General features: G+C 34.9%; 1 protein-coding gene across 3 annotated transcripts in view; it reads right to left on the reverse strand.

Annotated features, from left to right (window-relative positions):
- CRTAC1 (cartilage acidic protein 1) overlaps nucleotides 1-21,076 on the reverse strand; it is a 310,184-nt gene that overhangs the window by 234,161 nt on the left and 54,947 nt on the right. For all 3 annotated transcript variants that reach the window (XM_072423868.1, XM_072423870.1, XM_072423869.1), the window contains exon 2: nucleotides 15,905-16,104. In XM_072423868.1, coding sequence (XP_072279969.1) covers nucleotides 15,905-16,104 — 200 coding nt within the window. The remainder of the gene's footprint in view (nucleotides 1-15,904; nucleotides 16,105-21,076) is intronic.

The raw sequence follows: 21,076 nt of genomic DNA on the forward strand, positions 1-21,076 counted from the left end.
CTAGGGAGGTGTTTTAGAAAAATATATTACTATACAGTATACCGAATTATTGCATTTTCAGTATTTTTTATTTATTCATGCATTCTTGTTTAAGCTAAGTTTTTGTGTAAATTGTGTAAACTTAATTATATTCAGGATATCTACTAGACCCTTGTTCGGACATTATTCTGTAAGTTACAGGTCTACAATTTAAAAAATAAAATTTCATGAAAAACAGTGTACCGCTTTTGGTACAGAAATCCAGACATCAGTAAAGACGCCCAGGTGGTTAATATGCATGTTTTTGAGAAAGCTATTGATCATCAATCTATTTAAAGGACTTCTAATAACATGAGGAAAGTTAAGAACCTCTGTCAGAATATATTTGGTGGAAATTTATGCAACAGTTACAGACATTAAAAATACATTTGTATACACATTGGGCCTAATTTATTAATGTTGTCCAAAGCTGGAGAAGGTAGACAACAAAAGATTATATACCAAAACACACACACACACATATATATATATACATACACACTTTTTTTTAAAGTATGAAAAGGGAGACACTTTCTTTGACTTGGGAATTACTCAAAATAAATAAAAAAAAAAAAAAAAAACATGATGGCCTAATATCCTTGGACCAAAACGTTGGACCGTACAACAAAGGGACTAGAGCATTTCTAGCATTCTAAAGATCACAGGCATTGTAAAATGCCTCTAAAAGTGAGAGAGCGAGAAGAAATAAAGCATTTCCATACTAAGCCTATTGATTTCATTTAACAAAAAAAAAAAAAAAAGCCAGTTGCTAGTTAAACATCCTGTTCCACAAAATGTACTTTTTTTGCACGCTGAATTTGTAATAGGATTGAAACCACTTCTAAGTAAGCCAATTTCACAGGCAGGCAGATATAGCAAATCCCACTGCAAGTCTTCTGGGTATTGAAATCCCTTCCTGAATTTGCACTCAACTGCTACAGTCACAAATCTGTGCTCCTAAACCCTCCTCCTCCCTGGTATTTAATTTTAAAAAAGCAGAACGTTTTACCTCTGTCAAAAGCCCAATCTGACGCTTATTTTAAATACATGTTCTTGCATGAGGAATTCATGTGACTCATTTAACTATGTTGATAACACCTTACATATAATAGTGACTGAAGATGTAAATACTTGTTTAATTTAATCTGTCCTTTTAACCTCGTGCAGGAAAAGTACATGGTCTCCTTCTATAAGATACTAAGACAGTTACAAAATTATTAGACCCCTGCAAACACGTGGAACATCCCCAGAAACTGCTCCTCACATACTCTGATCATCCAAGCCTGGCTGATATTGTCACAGAAAATCATGGCAAAGAAACTGAATTGTACTGGAACTGCATTGTGCTGCACCACACCACACAGCACCTTTACCGTGACTGCTTTCAATGGTGGATACATTTAGGTAATGCTGTTATACACCCAGCACATGTGTGTTTGAGCCATCGTTAGCTGAACTCAAAGCAAAATATCTATTTGTGTCCACCAATTTACTAAAATTTTCAAAACCTTGCCAATTCCCCAATGCATTTAAGGCAACTAAAAAAACTATGTTAAAAACATGCCCTGCAAAGGAGTTAATAAATACTAAGCTTATTACCTATCTTTACTATATTGAAAAGAATACCGGATAATTGAAGAATTTTAAGGTTCCAAAACTTCCAGGAGTGTCAGTTTCCTGTTCCTTTGTTGCTCTTATGGTATGATTATTCCCATAGCCCTTAAATCAATACAGGACATAATTCTAATGGGGGGGAGGCAGATGCAACCAATGCTCAATCATGTTGTGATATTGGGGTGCTGTGTTCCCTTGAAACTATTTATTAAAACAATCAAACTCAATTGAACCTGCACTGGCATACGTTCTGATAAGGTTTGCTGTATGCTTACCATCACATGCTTGGCCATAGCTGAAAAAGCTAGGTAATTTCTTTGGGTTTTTTGATTTAAAAAAAAAGTTGTAAAAAAAGGTAGAACAAAAACGTAAGTATAAGCCAGGGAGGGGTGAAAATCCAACCTATTTAATTCCTAGGGGTTAAATAAGAAGTAAGGCACTGTCTTCTATTTCTTTTCATACTGGACATCTCTGCAGAGAGTTCGGACTCGAGGATGAATGCATTGTGCAGTGTACAACGTGGGTCCATGGGACCCAGAAAAAATTATGGCGGACTCGTCATAGCTGAAGGATATCACAGATGAGTGTGTGCTGTTCTTGCCGATTATGGCCAAAACCAACTCCCACTCACTATTGAGTTTATTTCTGATTTGGAGGTTTTTGATTTAAATACACTGCTACATAGTATTCATCCAGAATGTGATGCAGATGTCTAGTCACATACCACAAGCACAATGGTATAAAGAATGAGTCATCCAAATGTCAGTAGGAGATATGTCCAAAACAGAGTATCTAATGGCTGCCTAACACACTACTACTGCAGGAAAGGAAAAATGCAGTTTCCTTGTAAGGCATTAAATAGTCGATGAAAGTTTTCATTAGCAGTCTCCCATTGCAAGATGCCATTTATATACAAAAGGAAATGTTTTTTTTTTTTTTTTATAGAAAACATAGCTAAATCCTGTTTGGTATCTATAGGTCAGTTATTCTCTAACAAACTGAATCACTGTTCTAGTAGACATTCACTCAGAATAGCACTTGAATCTGAAAACTAATTTCTGTGTGGGATTTGACTTTTTGATTGCTGAGAGATTAATCAAGCCTTTTGATTATTCTGTAGTTAAGCACCTTCTGATGGCTCTTCATTAATACTTAAATGAAGTTGCTGTACGCACAGTGTACATACATGATACTTTGAAGCATTGGTCACTATACAGACCTACCCAAAAGCCATGGGACTTATTTAAAAATGGTAAATATAAGCAACTTCAATGGTGTCCTTTTAGTTTTTCCATAATAACAAAGAGTTTTCTTTTCTGAAGAATGCACGTTTATCCAAAAGATTTTACCCTACCATGAAGTGGCATACATCTGAACTTGTAACCATGTGATATAATTAAAGGAAAGAAAAAAACGACAAGCTTCCCTGGACAGGATGTGTAAATGTTTTTGACTTCTCATTTTTGTACATCAGGCATGTCTTCTGATGCACTAGAACTGAAGCAGTACAAGAACAAATGCATTAAGCTTTAAATATTATTATGGAGTTGAGACTGTCCTGGTTGGGCTGTATTGCTACTGTTAAGATAGATATATTACCAAAGATACTATACTATTTTTACACAGTGGTGGTCCCACCTCCAAAGAATTATTTACCGCGCCTCTCTAGATTAATACAGGCATTTATTTGGGGGGGGGGGGGGGCACATATAAATAGGCAAATTCTTTCTAGGAGAAAAAATCAGAAGGTGGACTGGCTATCCCTGATCTTAAAATATATTATATGGCAGCAATATTACATAGAGTGATAGACTAAGCCAAAGATGAGAAGGAAAAACTATGGGTGCCTCTGGATGAGTTTGACTTTGACCTATTGTGATCCATCTACCTTACCCTGGGTATAACCATTGTCCTGTCCCCTATCATCACTTACCCCACCTACAGTACATATGGTGCTATCTCTATGGGATTCCTTACTCAAACCGAACCTATTATCCTCCAGACTGGGTCTCTTAATGCCCCTCTTAATAATCCTGAATTTCCTCCAGCCTGTGATGTAATTACATTTTTATCCTGGAATAAACAAGACCAACCATATATGAGAAACATTTTACAAAATGGAAAGATAACTTTATTAAGGGAACTTCAGATCCCCGTGAAATATCTGGCTCTGCATGGTTGGCCTAAAATCAAATACGGGCATATAGTCTGACCTTGCACCCGATTTCTTCAATTCTTTGAACACCCTCAGAATCTGGGCGACTTATTTTACAGAAAGAAAGAGTGACAAATGGGGTGGCTTATTTATACCAACTTTTATTACATGTTTGAAACCAGGTCTACCACATTTTATTAAATACTGGGGGAGAGAGACATAGATATTTTACTGGATCAGGAACAAATCTCTACTGGATCTGGACATCGTATGAGTCAGGGTAAATGCTTTAAAGACCAGGAAAGATCTTATAAGATTCTTAGTAGATGGTACAGATGCCCAATAGATATATATAGATTTGATCAGACGTATTCGCCTACATGTTGGACATGTGAACATGCACAGGGATCTATGCTCTATATTATGAATATGGTCCTACTGTCCATATTTTCTGGCAGAAAATCTTTGACCTTTATAACAGAATTACAGATTCTAATATCCAACCCCACTATTACCCTGTTACATATTCTGCCCAGGTCCTTTAAAAGTTTCAAGAAAGATCTGCTCATTATTTTATCACGGATGGACAACGGATAATTGCTAGCCACTGGGGTACTTCTATATCCCCTTCAATACCAGAGTGGGTATGTGAAATTAATGACATTGAAGCCATGGAATCCCAAATAGCATGGGAAGAAAATAGAGAGGATGCAAATACCACATGAGAACTATGGGTTCATTATAAGGATTCTCTGGTGCTCCGCTCATTCTTTTCATAAGGTTTCTATAAAGATACCATATAAGGGCTACCCTTGGTGATAGGATTCCTTTTCTGAATATGTTGGAAACATGGATATTGAAACGGATAAGGTTCGATGTATACTAAATATCGCTTGGATTACTGCACTTTGATATCAGTGAATAGAAGATATGTGCAAAGAATGTAAAGGAAATATCATGGTCTCAATACTGTTTTCTGTATATATTAGTTTCTTTTTTAGTTATTCTGCATTTGTACCTATGTTAATCCACTGTACATTTGGCTGTATATTTGATATATTATGTGATAATTAACCCCCCCCCCCTTTTTTTTTCTTTTTCTGTATCCCTCCCTATGATTATTATGCAATAATACACATAAATATTTTTATGAAGTCTTTCAAATCATTTTAAAGAGCAAATCTAACATTAGCTGAAACATTACCTGGTGGACAATCAACCTCTGCCACTGAAACATATGGACATGTAAGATTCTCCACAAGGGAATGTTTTGTGAATGTCAGATTCACTGCTTTTTAAATAGATCCCTAGCTGTGTGAGTTTTTTAAATACCTGGAAAAACCACACTGCAAAAATGTGATATTAGAAGCGGTTGTAAATTGTATGGTAAGCTGCTCCTAGTTGCAGAACAAATTATTGCTTTTTGGCAAGGAGTGGAGAAGAAAAAGCAACTGCAAGGCCAGAAAACAACATGTTGCTTCTAGGAACTGCAGACAAGTGCATAAAATGGTTCCAAATCACTTTCATTGGTTGAATGGGAGTTGCAGAAGGTAGTTGGTGATCCATGTTTTTCCTCAGTGATAATAAATTCCTCCTTAGAGTTAAATTTCTTCCTAAAAGCTGTCAAAAATACCAATTGTGGTCATACTTGCAGGCTCAATCTCCAAGCAGCAGTGTTCTCCTAAAGAGAAGTGGTTAGATAATGTGACCATTCATGTTTAGGCTATGGAGAGTGGGAGCAGTGCAGTGGACATCTTGAATGCATCCTAATTAAAGGACGAACAGCAGTGATTGGATAAAGTTTTACAACCAAACATGACTACATGTCTATAGCTGAACGGCAATTCAACAGACGTCAGACTTTCCTCTGATCAGCTGAAGACCTTTATTAATTTATTTACCATTATGCTGCAAATTTAGTAACAAAGAGTGCATACCATAGATTTGTTTTAACAATACTGGAGTGATATCTCCTTCTTACCATACACAAATACGGTTTTGTAAATATTTTGGATACATTGATAATAATTCACAATGATACTGGTGATCCCAAGGCTACTAGAAACTGACATAATTTGATTTTGCATTAAGTGCCTGAAAAAATGAAGCCAACCATATGAAGATAACAGGCACAGTAGTGCCCCAGTACTGAACCATACAACCCCAGAGAAAATATTCATTTGTAGAAATTCGATTCCAACAATAGATATAAATGTGTTGACAGGCCAGAGAAGTCTGCTCAAGGCACCAGTGTGACTCACTAAGTGATTGACTTACTCTGTCAGGACATGGCGGCCTATGCAGATACATCATTACAGGCTGTCCCACTGCTCTCTAATCACTTACATGTACGCCGGAATTTCTTATGTAACTCACCTTCTTCACTGAAGTATAATTTTAAGAGAACATTCAATGGCTTGGTTCACATTTCATTTTTTTTAGTGTTTATGAATATTTAAACTGATGACATTTTTATGTATTTTTACTACCTATTTAAAATGTATGTGAAAGCAAAAATCTTTTAATTTAGTTTAAGGTTTGTCATTTATGCTGACTCACTTTTTCATATTCCTTTGTTTAAAAGGAAAAAACTAGCAAAAGCAAAAAGAAAAAAAACTTTGAGATCCTGCCGTTTCTCCCCTTTATGTCTTTTTTCTTCTTTTGCTTACTATGGTATTCGCAGGTTCAAACCTGTGATAGTGATGACAGATATAGGCAGTTAAAAAAAAAATTCCTATGTTATATATTTATGTAATGTTACAACATCTTCTATATACCCCTGACAAAGCTAAATAGCGAAACTCGTTGGAATACAAGATGTTATCAACCGTGTATATAATACATTATAGAAAAGCATCTGTCTAGTTTGAAGGTCCATATGACATGAGGCACTTTAGGATTTAGGCACTTAGGACAAAGTAGTACTTTTGTGTATATATGATGTAAAATATTATTACAAAATTTGATTGTGTCAAAACAAGCCCATAATTCTCCTTTCTTTCGCCTATGTCCTTTTGTACTATAAACACAAGTAATATTATTACATACTAATAATATTAAAAAAACTATCTAGCATCCTTTATAATTAGGCATGGATAAAAGGAGAATTTACATTCCCAAGCCTTCCTGCAGCTATCAGCTTAGACAGTCTAAGTAGTGGGAACTGCTGTCACTCAAAAGGGAATGGGCAAGGCTATATGCATGTCTGGAATTCCATACCTGATGGCTACCCAACCTGACCGATGTTTCTACAATCTTTCTCTTTTTATATTACAAATAAAACAAAGGGGCAGGCAACCCAAGAATATTATGAACTAAGGGAAATCTCTAACTCTAATCTCTTGATTAGTATTTACATAGCACCAACATATTACACAGCACTTCACAAAGTCTATAGTCATGTCACTAACCATTCTTCTAAAGTGCTCGCAATCTAGTGTCCCTACCATAGTCATACGTCATTACCAAAGTCAATAGTCAATTTGTAAAGAAGCCAATTAACCAAACAGCATGTTTTCGTAATGTGGGAGAAAAGCAGAGTACCACAAGAAACCCATGCAAACATGTGAAGGACATGCAAACTCCATGCAGATAAAGTCTTGACCAAGATTCAACCTGGGATCTAGCACTGCATAGGCCAAAGTGCTAACCTCTGGGTTTTGAGGGATTGGTGGTCAAGTGAATCCTTGATAGACAGCAAAACTAAAGTAGTCTGAGATAATATTTTATTATAAGCATAAGTATTTTATTGTAAATTGAGTTACAGTGCACTGAGCAGCATTCACTTATACTTTATTAAAAAAAAAAGAAATGACATAAGATTCCTCAAGCATTAAGGCAATTTTAAAGAGAAAGAACTGTGGAAGAAAATTGCCTTCAGACTCCTGCTTTACAGCCAATACTTTACACAACTGGAAAGAGAGGGGGTTCACTGTTCTCACACATTTAGGCCAAAGTGTATTAATACAATCCATTACTGGCACTAGCAAAATGTATGTGACAGATGGAAACCTATAAAACATGGCTAATGGATTTCCATACATACAAGGTAGTACGTTTACTGGACAATCGGATATTGATTATACTGACAAAACACTTATTTAAAGAACAGCTGAAGTAGCGGTTATAAGCCATTCTGTTTCATAATTGAAAATCCATTTTTCAAGATTTGCCAAAGGAGCCATGTAAAGCAGATTCTCCTCAAACAATAAAAAAAAATAAGTTTCCACCACTCTGTGATAATCTAAATAGGTAATCTATACATGCATGAGATCTTAAAGGAACCAATAGAAAGATATCTGTAGCAAAAACATTTATGCTTCCCCCCGCAAAAAGAAACTAAAAAGCCTAAAGGTCTTTAGTCTGTAAGATCAGGTACAAAGCTACAGGAAAGCACAGCTCCAGCTCCAAAATGTTTTTTTGAATTTGAAAATTTTAGTTCCAAAGGTAATAATTTACACTAATTACCATGATTGCTCACAGAATTCATGTTGTTAGATTTAAGCTTTAAGAGATCTTTTATTCACATAGCGTGCTGAAATTTTTACCATTTTTTTTTTTGTATAACCATGTTTTACGATACTATTGTATGTGTATATATACAGAATACACCTACATACACATATATAAACACATGCACACATATACACTGCACCTGATTTATCAAAGCTCTCCAAGGCTGGAGAAGATGGGCTATTATGGGAAAATCTGGGTGATCTAGCAAACCTGGAATAGATTTCTTAAAAATATTTTGTTAATAATTGGCAAATGTTTTCAGTCTTGGAACAGACTCATTTCAGGTTTGTTGGATCAATCTGGCTAACTTGTAAAAGTCTATCTTCTCCAGTCTTGGAGAGCTTTAGTAAAACAGGCCCACTGTGTCACTTTATTATTTACACCCATTCAAATGCTTGGTAATGCAAACATTTTTTCAGCCAAGCATTTCTGAACGCAAAACACCTTTAACCACGAGGCAGATGGGCAACAGCAGCAGAAGACTACAGGGATGCCACTCATGTCACCTAAGAACAGGTACCCGAGGCAATAATAGCCACTGGCTCACCAAAACTGGACATAAGCTCAATTTTTGCTGCAACATTTGGATGGTAGGGTCAGATTTTGGCATTAACACTCCTAAGTGTTATCTTAGAAAATATGTTTATTTAGGGCATGGTGTACATGAAGAAACTAAAGTGTGCCTGTGCTTTTCTATATATGTTCTATACTGTTTTTACTTTCAAGAAATAGATACTCACTGTATCTCTTCAAAATAAGGAGCAATAAAAGTAGTACCAAAGAACTTCATATAAACTATTTATACATGAAATTCTTAATCCAATAAAATTATACTAGCTAATTAAGCGATTATTTAGGTATTTTATATTTTAGACATTATACTGATCCAATTAACTGTACAACTCACAGGGTGACAAACAACATCTTACATGATCTTGCAGGTTATTATAATTAGTCTATGGATATTGAAAGGCTTGCTACTATGAAAACTTCAGATTTGTGTCTAGTGAGGGAAAGACAAAAAAAGAAGAGTACATATTTCTACAATTCACATCATCTAAATTGGTCATTTCTGTCCTCAAGTAAATGTGTTATAAACCAGAGCAGATTGAGGCCATGATGAAAAACAATGCAAAAAAACAGTCTACCTTCTGTGAAATTTCCATGTCAAAATGATCAGAAGATTTTCAAATATAGAAAGATGAAATTATATGTAAATCTCATCCTTTTTTCTGTAAAAGTTTAACTTGATTTGGCCCACTCCTGGCTACAGAGCCTTCATGTTTGGCTCAAACCTTTCCAAGATGTACATAAAACTCAGCTGTCTATATCTCCGGATCTATTGATCATTTTGATATACAGCTTTTACTGAAGCTACACGCTGTTTAAATTGTCTACGTCTGTGACAGGTTTAGGTCATATAGCAAATTTGTTACATATAAAACAAGGCCATAATGTTGTACAGCAGATTAAAAAATGCCTATAAAGTGAACCTTACCCAGGAGCTAAGGACTATCTCTCAACATGAGACAGTACTAAGACCTGGTGAATAGCCAGCTGGCAACCCTAAACATAATCATAGGAGAAAAGAAGATTTGCATTCTCTCCCAACTTCACGTTGCTACAGGTGGCTGAAAGGAGAGATTTAGGAGTAACTGGAAGTAGGTATATTTGTGCTGAGGATGGTATTTGAGGTAGCCCACTGTTTTTCTGTGCATAGATGGAACAAAAATTCACTTACAATACCTGAACCAGACACATTATTTCCATTTAGTTTTGGACAGACCTGGGTATGGGGAGTACTCCTGTCAATGTATTGTTGTCTGTGATGTTGTTAATGAGATCTTACTTTATCTCTGTGACAGTTAAATAAGAAAGTAAAGGAACAGTAATCACTTGTTAATCAAATATTGTATCCTGTTTTTAGCCCTTCTGAATTTTCCTGGAAAAAGTGCTTTGATGTGGACATGTCCCCACTGGACAGAATTCCTATTATTGCAGTAAGCACTTCTGTGGCCTCTGTCCCTTCCCCCCTCTTTAGAAAACATTTTTTTTCCATTGCTTTTAAAAGTTCAAAACACTTTTCTGTCTGAATTACTTCAAATGGCAGCTAAATGGAGTAGTGAGGTACATACTTTTTGCGCAAAAACCAAAATGAGAAGTCAATTTTTTACCACAGACTTACAGCCAAAAAGTTCACGCATCACTGACAGAATTCAGGTCATACAAGCATACAACACCGATTTTATCCGTAGAGATCTGGTCATACAGCCCCATACAACTGTGGTAGAATATAATCACTAATAAACACATGGTGGCAAATTTTTCTTTAATAATCAACTTACTAATAATTCCACCTAAATTAAATCTGTCCCATCAAAATATACCTTGATATGTAGAAGTTTGCTAATACACTACCTGTACTTGTAGAACTACAAGTTGTTCATGATTGTACAAGACCAGTAAGCCCAGAGAGATTACATTTCTCCGCTACAAACAGATTTTACCACTTTTTGGCAGTCATTTTCTTTGGGTCAATATAAAGCAACAATAGGGGATAATCAGGTGTGCTGACAGAGGAACAAAATAAAGGGACAATCTCGTCAGTCTGCTTCTGCCCCTTTACTGTCCAGTTAAATGATAACTGTCAACAAGCTAGTAATCACTTTGTAGTATGAAGACCTAGGTGTAGATATGCAACCAAGGCAAGATGGCTTGCCTTGAGTTTCTGTCAGTCAATGCTAACGCGCATGGGAGCCATGAGTAGAGGGTCCACAGCTTGCAGAATCTCTTTATAACCAGAGAACTGCTGTTCTGACACATAGATTGTCAAAGCTAGTTGTTTTGTTCAACAGAAATAAACTCAAGCCTTCATTTTTTTACAGTAAAAAAATAAAAAATTTTATAGTAAAATTCTATAGTAAAAAAAAATAGGAATCCAGCTTGTTCACCTCGCTGCCCCAAGCCTTTAACTGGACAGTAAAGGGGCAGAAGCAGACTGATGAGTTTGTCCATTTATTTGGTCCCCCTGTCAGCACATAGGCATACCTAGGGTTTAAACGGTCAGAGCCTTTAAAACTAAAATTTGTAGCTATGCATGGCTTCAGTGAATATATCAGGAATCGGCTTTTTGTATATCTCAAAGATTGCAGTGGCTCAGTTCTAGGTTCTTATTCCCCAACCTCGAACTCTCACTTCTCTAAGAACAGGGGTATTCTCATTTTCTAACAGCTGGGGTAGTCACATTTCTCATGATTCAATGTCTGTTAAATATAATAAAAGACAAAATCAAGACATTAAGTAAGAGAACATCATAATCGCAACAGCAGGTTGGCAGACCTAGGGGCTCAGTAGCAGAGATGTCGCCACTGGAGTCTCATAGAAACTTTTTAAGGATTTAACTCCCCATCATCTATCAAAATGAAATATTCCTTTTCTTAGTAGGCTAGGGCTTTAACAAAGGGTGTAAAACTGTCACTGATACTTTAAATTAATACATATGTCAAAAAACATGATCTTGCTTGTTATGTCAAAACCACAGCAATAACTTGACAAGTTAATACACTTTCAAATGCAGTGCTTCTCGACCTTTATGACATGGGGGAACTCTTAAACTTTTGGATCTTCAGGGCCCCCATGCTGTATTTATTAAATTCTCAGCTCACAGTTAATTAGTGTGCTGGTCAATAGCGAGAATGCCTCTTAGGTTGATAATTAGAGGCACAAATTCCCCATTGCTTAAGAAACCCCTAGCAATCTCTGGCTGAACCCTAGGATAATACATAACCCTGGTTGAGAAAAATGATGTAGATGTAGTAGAAGTAGATGTGTAGAATTTCAAAAGAAACAATGGCAGATGGGTATGGTTAAGTTGTGTGCTATGCATTCAGTACATTCTACTATATTATTAGGAGATAACGCATGTAAATATATTTAGTATGAAATATATTTGAAACTATGAGCGGTTCTTTTAATTTTAAGATGTGAATATTTTAAAGGATTTTGTATTCCATATAAAAAAAAATATTTGTAATTAATGGGTAACTTATATGGACCAAAACACCACTAAAGTCCTAATATGTCTATTTGGTCTCTTGTTTTGACAATATTATTAAACATTATTTATATAGTGCCAACATATTATGCAGTGCTGTACACAATATAGGGGTTGCAAATGACAGACAGCTAGAAACAATGACACAGGAGTAGGACAGGACCCTTCCCTAAAAGAGATACTGCAGTTTGTGATAGTGCAGCCAATACTACAGTTTTTAATAACCTTTCCTAAAGTATACTCATATTTTTTCATTCAGTGCCAGTGTTATAGTGATCAAACTGTAAATTCTTTCTTTCATATCTATTATGTATATATTGCATGAGCCCAACACTGTGCAAGGAGCTGCTACTAATGTACCCTGCAGCATGGGAGCGCCTCAAACCAGAGCTAGTCATCTGTAACACTGAATCAGTCATTTTCTTCTTACTTGGTGAATAAATAAATTCAGAGTTAAAGGGGCACTAGGACTAAGGAAAATAGACACCAATACCCTTAAAAGCATTTTGAATCACCTGTACTCTACCAAAAAAAAACAAAAAGATTTTCTATCACTTCCTATTCCATGATCCCTCCACCTCCGCCCCACCAGACAGGAAGTAAAAGGAAATATCTCCAAAATGTAGGGGGGATAAGGGGAATAATAACTCTATCTGCTCTATTTAAATCAAAGTTTTGAATAGAGTTGGACTCCATCAGCATTAAAATACCTTTTATGTCATGTTAACTTTGTCTATACTAAGCACTTTAGAGATTCAATTGTCTTCAGTTGTCATCACTATGACAAATAATTAAAAAACTAACACACACACACTGAATGTACTGAAGCAAAGTTAATTATGGCTTCAAGGAGGACAAACGTTAAAGGAAGATTATCAACAACAGCGGTGCTTGATTAAAAATAAGTACTTTTAATTAAACTTGTATGTGTCAGATCACCTGCAATAATGTCTTTATTAAAACCCACAGGAAGTTTGGTAACATCTCTAAATTGCTGGGTGGTAAATGTCACAATATGCCCAGTTAACCACATGCAAATGTGAAGAAAGATTGAAGCTGCAGTCAGAAATTTTTATAAAGGTAAATACTTTCTTATATGGTAACCTTGCAGAAACATTTACATTACAATGATTTTCGATCGTGGGCTTCTCTGAAAGACAGTCAGTGACAATGACTACAACTATGGACTATGTAATAAGTTGCAGAAGACGTCAGAGTTATTTGAATGGATAAATAAAATAATAAAATGGACATATGTATGTATACAGTTTTGATCTAACACATTTTACTGTAAAACAGGACTGTAAAAAAAAAGCTATTGTTTAGTTGTAGAAAACACTTAGCTGTAACCTTCACACGAAATGCATACAAGAAATATTAATCTATCATAAAGCATTTCCATTACTTCCCTAAATGCCAAAGTCCGAACCTTCACATGAATGTTGATGTACTTGAAGACACAAGGTCTAGAACAGTCACATCTTATAACAAAATCAAAATCTTAACAAAAGGTAAAAAATGTAAACAGCTATAGCACATAGTAACAAAGCCTCACATCATGCATAGTTACTCTTGTGTATTTATTTTGTTAATATTATTTTTTATGTTTTCTTTTTTTAAAGACCATTACATGATAACTAGTACAGAGAGAAAATTCCATAAGCGAAAATGTGACTTAAGACAGCCAGGTGTACCAGGTGCGTGCCAAGCCTATACCTAGTAATGGATTAAATAGAAGAGGAAAGCATCAAGATAGGTTGCAAGCTAGGTTGAATAGAAAACTAGAAGGGGATAATATAATACATATATATTTTATATAACTTATATGTATTATATTTTCCCCTTCTAGTTTGCTATTCAGTTCTCCAAATTAAGTCTTTCTGGGCAAAATGCGTCGGGAAGGAGACCTATGCCTTTGTTTACAACCAAAAGTACATTAATAGCAAATTAGGTTCATTTGCAACCTGTCAATATGGTTTACCCTTTGTGACAACACTCTTGTATGTTGTGATGCACATGTTTGAATTGTATATATTGAAAAGTAAATACAATTATTAACTGCTTTTAACGGCAAACAATAGAGTACCATTCCAAAAGCGTTCTCTTGATGCTTTCCTCTTCTATTTATTCTATTACATGATAACTTTGGGAATAATCATTACATTTTTGCACAGACTTTTAAATCTGGTTTACAGATATTACTGATGTCCTAATGCAAATCATAGGTGAAACCACATGTATATTCAGGTAAAAAAAACAACTGAATTATAAAAATCCATGTACGTAATTTATATGTTTGAAAACCTAAGGTGAGCCTTATATAGCGGATTCTTTTTAAAGCCTAGCTCAGTATTACATTTAATAAGAGCTGCTACACAAGACATTTGTAATCACACAATCCCTTGATCATTCCACGCTGCATTTTCATAGCATAGCAAATTGTATTAATCTCTCCAAACTAATCATTCTAGACCTCAATGGTAGCCAAAGATTAATAACTCAGCAATCATTCATTTATGAGAGACTGCTTGACAAATCTTTTAATTAAAGCAGAACTCCAGATAAGATTTAAACATTGGTTAGTGCACTCAATGCACTTTATTTAGGTACAAAGGTGATAAAAGGTAAGCACTCTTCCCCATAGGTGTGTAGCTGCATGAAACAATGCACAAGTTGGTCATAAAGAACTTAATTACATAATGGCAGTCCCCAATTTTTTTAATGCGCAGATTTAATGTCCTTTAAAAAGACATTTGCCATCAAGGTGTTATTTTCATCCTATTGATTGGAAGTCTCCGGACCTTAACCGTTAACCGAACGGTTACGTTTTATTTATATTAAGCTAAAAATACCCACCAATGGTATTAGCTGGTCAAAAAAATGATCATGGAAAAACAAAAAGGCTTGTTCTTAGTTAGGTCTCCATTGAGTTTTGCAGCTTTATCCCTACAAAAATATGATGATCAATGGCCTTATTTTCTTCCTTTCCTTTTAAACTCAGACTATTGTGTGAATCAGAGAAGTAGGGGGTTAGATTGTGAGATGCTTTGTGTGAAAGGGGCTACTGTAATTGGTTTTATGTCCTCTACAAAGCTTTGTATGATTAAAGTATGTCACATCATCAGCAAATATTCATTACATCACAGCTATGGTATGCAATCTTATGAAAGTAAAAACTAGACTGTCAAAAAGACTGAGCATCTATATATTTAGCAGGGCTGTTGGTGTTCTTTAGAATTAAAAACCATAGAGACTGCACTATAATACCTCAAAAGGTTTGAATTAACCTATTGGAGAGTTGGTGATCATCCCCGGGTTTTAATGAGTGAATGGTAAGGCCTGACACATTGTGGACAAATAAGGAATTTCAATTTACGCATATTGTACTTTGTTACATATCTAGTTAGCTAAACCTCTAAGCACGGCCTTTGTGTCTGAGGGTCGCAATAAAAAACTGAACATCCTGTAATGTGTCTATGACACTAGGATTATTTTTTCCGAAGTGTTAAATGTTTAACATTTAGTATACTATAAAAAATGTCACTTACCCAGCTACTACAATTTCAAAGTCTCCATCATTGTCCACATCAGTTATGGCCACCCCATAGTTTAGCTGTGTTGGATTGTTTTCATAATCTGGTGATAAAACGGTGTTGGTGACAGCCGTGAACATGGGCTCAGAACGTTGAGCTCCCCCACAGTACAGAACAATAGACAGCAGCAAGACAAGCAGCATCATCTTTGACATCTGAAAGTAAAATACACAGTATAGTCAGAACTAATTATCTATTTCTAGGGCAATATGCAATTTATGTAACAATGTACACTGCTTTTATTGAACACATGAAAAGGATTTTTACACTATTTGAACATCAAAAGACTATAAAGGGCAAAAATGGTTTAAGCTAAATTTCCTCTTTAAAAATTTGAGGTTCGGTCTGTTCCAAACTCTATAGAAGCTACAATGAGAGAAACAATAAGAAACTGTAAGGCTTCATTGACTATATGGTATGAATAACAAATCAAAAGTTGACGTGTAAAGAAAAACAAACTTTTTAGTTAAGTTTAGTTTGGTTTTAGTAGTAATTGGATCATTAGGGAAAGTTTTTCAATAGGGACATCTGCTCCATGGACAGTACCCCAGGATGAACATTTTACTTCATTTAAAGTGATTTCCTCTACTTTCTACTTTTTACCCTTCCTTGCTCCCTAATCTACCTTACCCTTTCAAGTGACAATTAAAATTGCTGGGATTTTGGGTTAGGTTAACTGTTAGATTTAAAGCAGAAAAGTTAAAAAATAAACCAACCATAGGTACAAATAAATGAACATTCCTCTGCCAGCCCACATATATTTCTTTCTCAATTTAAAAAAAATAGACTTGCAGTTAGCTCTGTGAAGAGTTGGATTTTAACCTACAAAAAAATGTGAATCAATGTCAATGGGTACACAGGGTTTGTCTGGTTAGCCTGTACAGTTGCATGTCACTAACAATAAAATGCTGTGTGTCTCTATTCACTAAGTAATGTTGGCATCTATAGGATTCCAACAAATTGTCTTAGCATTTTATTGGTATGTATTCATGCAGAAAGCTCTCAATCACCTTCAAAGACAGAAATATACAGTACAAATGGACATAATGCTAGTATCTAGTTCTGAAGTGTTTTCTATTTCCTTTTTAGCCTTATGTCTTTCTTATAGTTACCATGGTCACCTCCAATGTTCTGGCTCTTACAAGTCATACATGGAGACCTAAGGGTCTCAGCCTATGAAGCATCAGTGGTTTGGCTATGATCCATGATGTTGCTGATCATTCAGTGTGCCTAATATATGCTAATATACGATAACCTCAATGCAGGAATATCAATGATTAGATAAAAAAAATGCAAATGACTTGGAAAAAAAAACAAACATTTTATCTTAAAAAATTCACACAACTGTATGTAGATAATGCTTTTAATTCTTAAAATTGAGGTGTAAAGGGCAACTTCAGAATGCTAGTGACCTGAAATTGCTCAGGCTTTCCAGGAAATAATATATGAACCTTCGTCTTTACTCTTGTGTACATAGCTGGGGCATTTTTGCTATCTAGGCTAACATATGCTAACTTGCAGAGAGTCCAATTCAGCAGTTTAACTGGCTTTGACAGATGCTTGTTACGTTTTTGGTAAGTATCTACTTTAAACAGTCTCCTGGAGTTTGCTAAATGCCAGCCAAAGTATTTGTGAAGGTGCTTTGTAACATTACCTGTGCTAGTGCTATGAAAAGCTGCAAGCCATCAAAATCATATGGATATGGATTGCAGGATATATCATCAACAGCTTGCAACTAAACTACTAGTGTGGATTTGAGAATTTTTTTCTTCATATCAATATCCACTCATGTGCAGATTAATCCTCCAATACTCCTAGTCTTTTTTGCATATCAATCAGGAAACCAGGTAATGCGATACAGTACTGCCTTATGTGAAAAGGCCAAAAAATTACCTTTGGGAACTTTTGTTACACTGACCAATAGTAAGCAGAAACTCAATTTTGTTTTACTTTTGACGGCTACTAGAAGTTGTCCTAAAAAACAACCATCAACCAATCGATCAACCAACCATCCTCCTGCAGATTTTAGTTCTGCCTGGTTTTCTTCTGCCTTTCTTCTTTTCTTCCATTGGTTTATATTAGTCAGACTGATGATACCTAAGGGATATTAAATCTAGGGTGTATTATATCCAAACTGAAACAGAAGCAGGCTTTTGGTATTAGCACTGGCACAGAAATGAGGGAGCTGCCATATATTTAGCACAATTTATTAGAAATAATATAATTGTGTGTACACTGCGCTCTATTTATTAGTGAAGTAAATGAAAAAAAAAAATCTTCCATTGCTGTCTTCATTATAGCAAAATATACAATGCCTTTTATTTTCTCTTTATTAGTCTGTAAATGTTCTGCAAAGTCTATAGACATGTATTTTCTGTACAAGGTTATTACAGTGCTGCTCAGTACATATAAATATGAGTTGGAGATAAAGTTCCAAAACACTATATGTAGTTAAGTATCATAATAATATAATTGTAACAATATATAATAATACATAATGTAATTTAATATTAAAAAAGTCATACTGGAGTCACGTTACATTGAAAATCAAATAATATATAGAGTTTGCAAGGCCATGATAGACAATTGTACTAAAATTATTTATTTCTCAAAAAATATATATCTATGATTTATCATTATTTATAATATCAATGATATTAGATTTCTTTGTCTTTCTGCTTGCCTGGTATTTGTAAATGAAAAAAAAAATCTTAAATAATGAATTTTTTTATAATTTAAAAAAATGGAAAAAAGAAAAAGGCATTGCAACTGAAGCAAAAAAAAAAAAAAAAAAAGATAAAAGAGCATAGAAAAAATATATTCTTAAACAAATCTTTTATACACACAGAAACGTATTTCATGTATGTCAAAGACAATCATTAATCAAAACTGTAGATACCAATTCTGACACTGAATTCTCTACAAGTCTTAGAGCTCAAACAATAGACAATGAAGAGGAGAAACTATTGTGCTAAAGAAAGTGGAAAAATGGAGGAGTTTTTGCTTTACATCTAAAGCTCATCATTTAAATGAAATACTTAAAGCGATGAAATGAGATTACTGCTATAGAATTGGTATGAAACAATGTAACAAAACACTTTTCTGGCACTGCTGCCTAAAAAGAAATAGAAATTTGGAGGTTTTGGTTCATTTTATTTCAAGAACGCCTACAATGAAAGAAAAAGTCTCCTTATGAAAATGCTAGGTGCCTGGATATCTTGGGCTTAATTACTTTGAAGAAGGACATGAAACAAGCATGGCTGACTCCATAAAGTCTTATCTCCTAAACTGCAAAGTTAGGACTGAGGACACTGAAGTTGATATTCTGAAGGTTGTTAAACATTTCATTTAGCTATGTGACTTCTTACTCCGCAAATGATTTTGATGAAAGGTTTTATTTTTACTTTTTTTCTTTATATACTAAACTTAAATGTACTGTTACAAAAGAGTAAAGGTCCAATGGAGCTCTCTACTTATTCCCTTAAACAACCTTATACTTATACCTACAAGACCTGTGTAAGTAAACTGCACATAAATGCTGCACCCCAATTCTTGACGACCTCTTTCAAAGGGTATAGGGCATAAATCTGTCATGTCTACAAGATTTGGGCAAGGTTACAAGGGTTGTAGGTAAAAAAGGGGGATATAAGCTGAAATTGTACTGTAAAGAGATCCACATGCCCGAATGCCAAGGGTTGTAGATAATAAATAAATAAGTGGTCCTTTATAGGCTGAGAAAAGTATAATTTCATGGGCCATTAAATAGATCCACATGCTTCTGTGTGTCATGTGATGGTGTGGGTCCAAACTATGTTTAAAGCGCAGTCATTTGTTCTTGAAGTTAATCTTTACACATCTTGGCTTGTGTTTTGAGATACGCATTCTCCTTTTTTCTGTGGGGCTGGCATGGTAGTAGATCCTGCTGCCTTAGCTCTGAATAAAATTTTAAAATATGAATATATCAATAAAAGAACCCTGCAGTGTTTTATATCAGTAAATTAGAGAATTTAAAGCCCACTGATCAGAACAAAGAAGCCATATTTGACCAATGAATTGATGTTAGGAGTAGATTTTAGGAAAATCCCTAATCTCTATTAACAAAGCAAAATTGTTTAATTTACTGTTTTAGTTTGTTTTTTATGTCGATATTATCATAAATTTGACATATCTGCTTAAACTGCTGATAAACATCTTGACATGTAGGAAACACTGCTGTGAACTCTAGGCAAGGCTCTGGAAATCTATGGACACAGCTAGAACACAACAACATCTCTTTGAAGGACAGGCGTTAATTGTACTCCACAAAGGTTTAAACATGTTATTGCTTCATTTCTTACTTTACTAACAAATATCAAATGTCCCACACAGTGCTGTCAGTCTCTGCTGACTGTTCACCACCCAGCTGGTAAAGTAACTTTAATGCAGAAACACCAGTAAATGTTCTAAAGCAGAAGCTGGCAGGATATAGTTTTAACTGTCAGAATGGTTCTGCATATTTAGACCCCATATATAGAAACAAAAAACAAGTAGGCTTCAACGTAACAAATGTAGATGGTGGTACAAATGAACGTATAAAACCTGCTGTGATTACAAACAAGGAGAAATGGGGGAGGAACGAATAACCTTCTACACAGCTCTCAAATAAATAAGTGCACATAATCTGAGTTTATAGTACAAATACTGCTTTTATCCTGGCTGTAGTTCACTCACACAAAGAGATTCTTATTTTCTGCAATAGGTAAAATAAAAAGCTACATAATTATCTGATTCCTTGACTATTATTCTTATTACACCCTTTAAAATATTTTTCAAGATATAGAACACTTTTTTTGTGGTGAAACTCTGATTGTGTAACTGATATTTTTTATTGGATCTGATTTTCACTTTGTGTAATGATGGTCCTAATTAGTGTTGATGTTCGAATTCGGGTTGTCCCTATATTCGACCCGAATATGGCTGTTCGAATTCGGGTAGACCCGACCCGAAAATCACGGGATTCGACAGCAAAAATTTGGGAGGAAAAAAAAAATTATTTATTTCGTATGTTTTTTATTTTAAACTTGTTTTTTTTTTTTATTTTTTACAGGTTATCCGACAATGACATTATGAATCATAATGTCATTGTGG

This window comes from Pyxicephalus adspersus, chromosome 10 (genome assembly GCF_032062135.1).
Source record: "Pyxicephalus adspersus chromosome 10, UCB_Pads_2.0, whole genome shotgun sequence".
Taxonomy (NCBI): domain Eukaryota; kingdom Metazoa; phylum Chordata; class Amphibia; order Anura; family Pyxicephalidae; genus Pyxicephalus; species Pyxicephalus adspersus.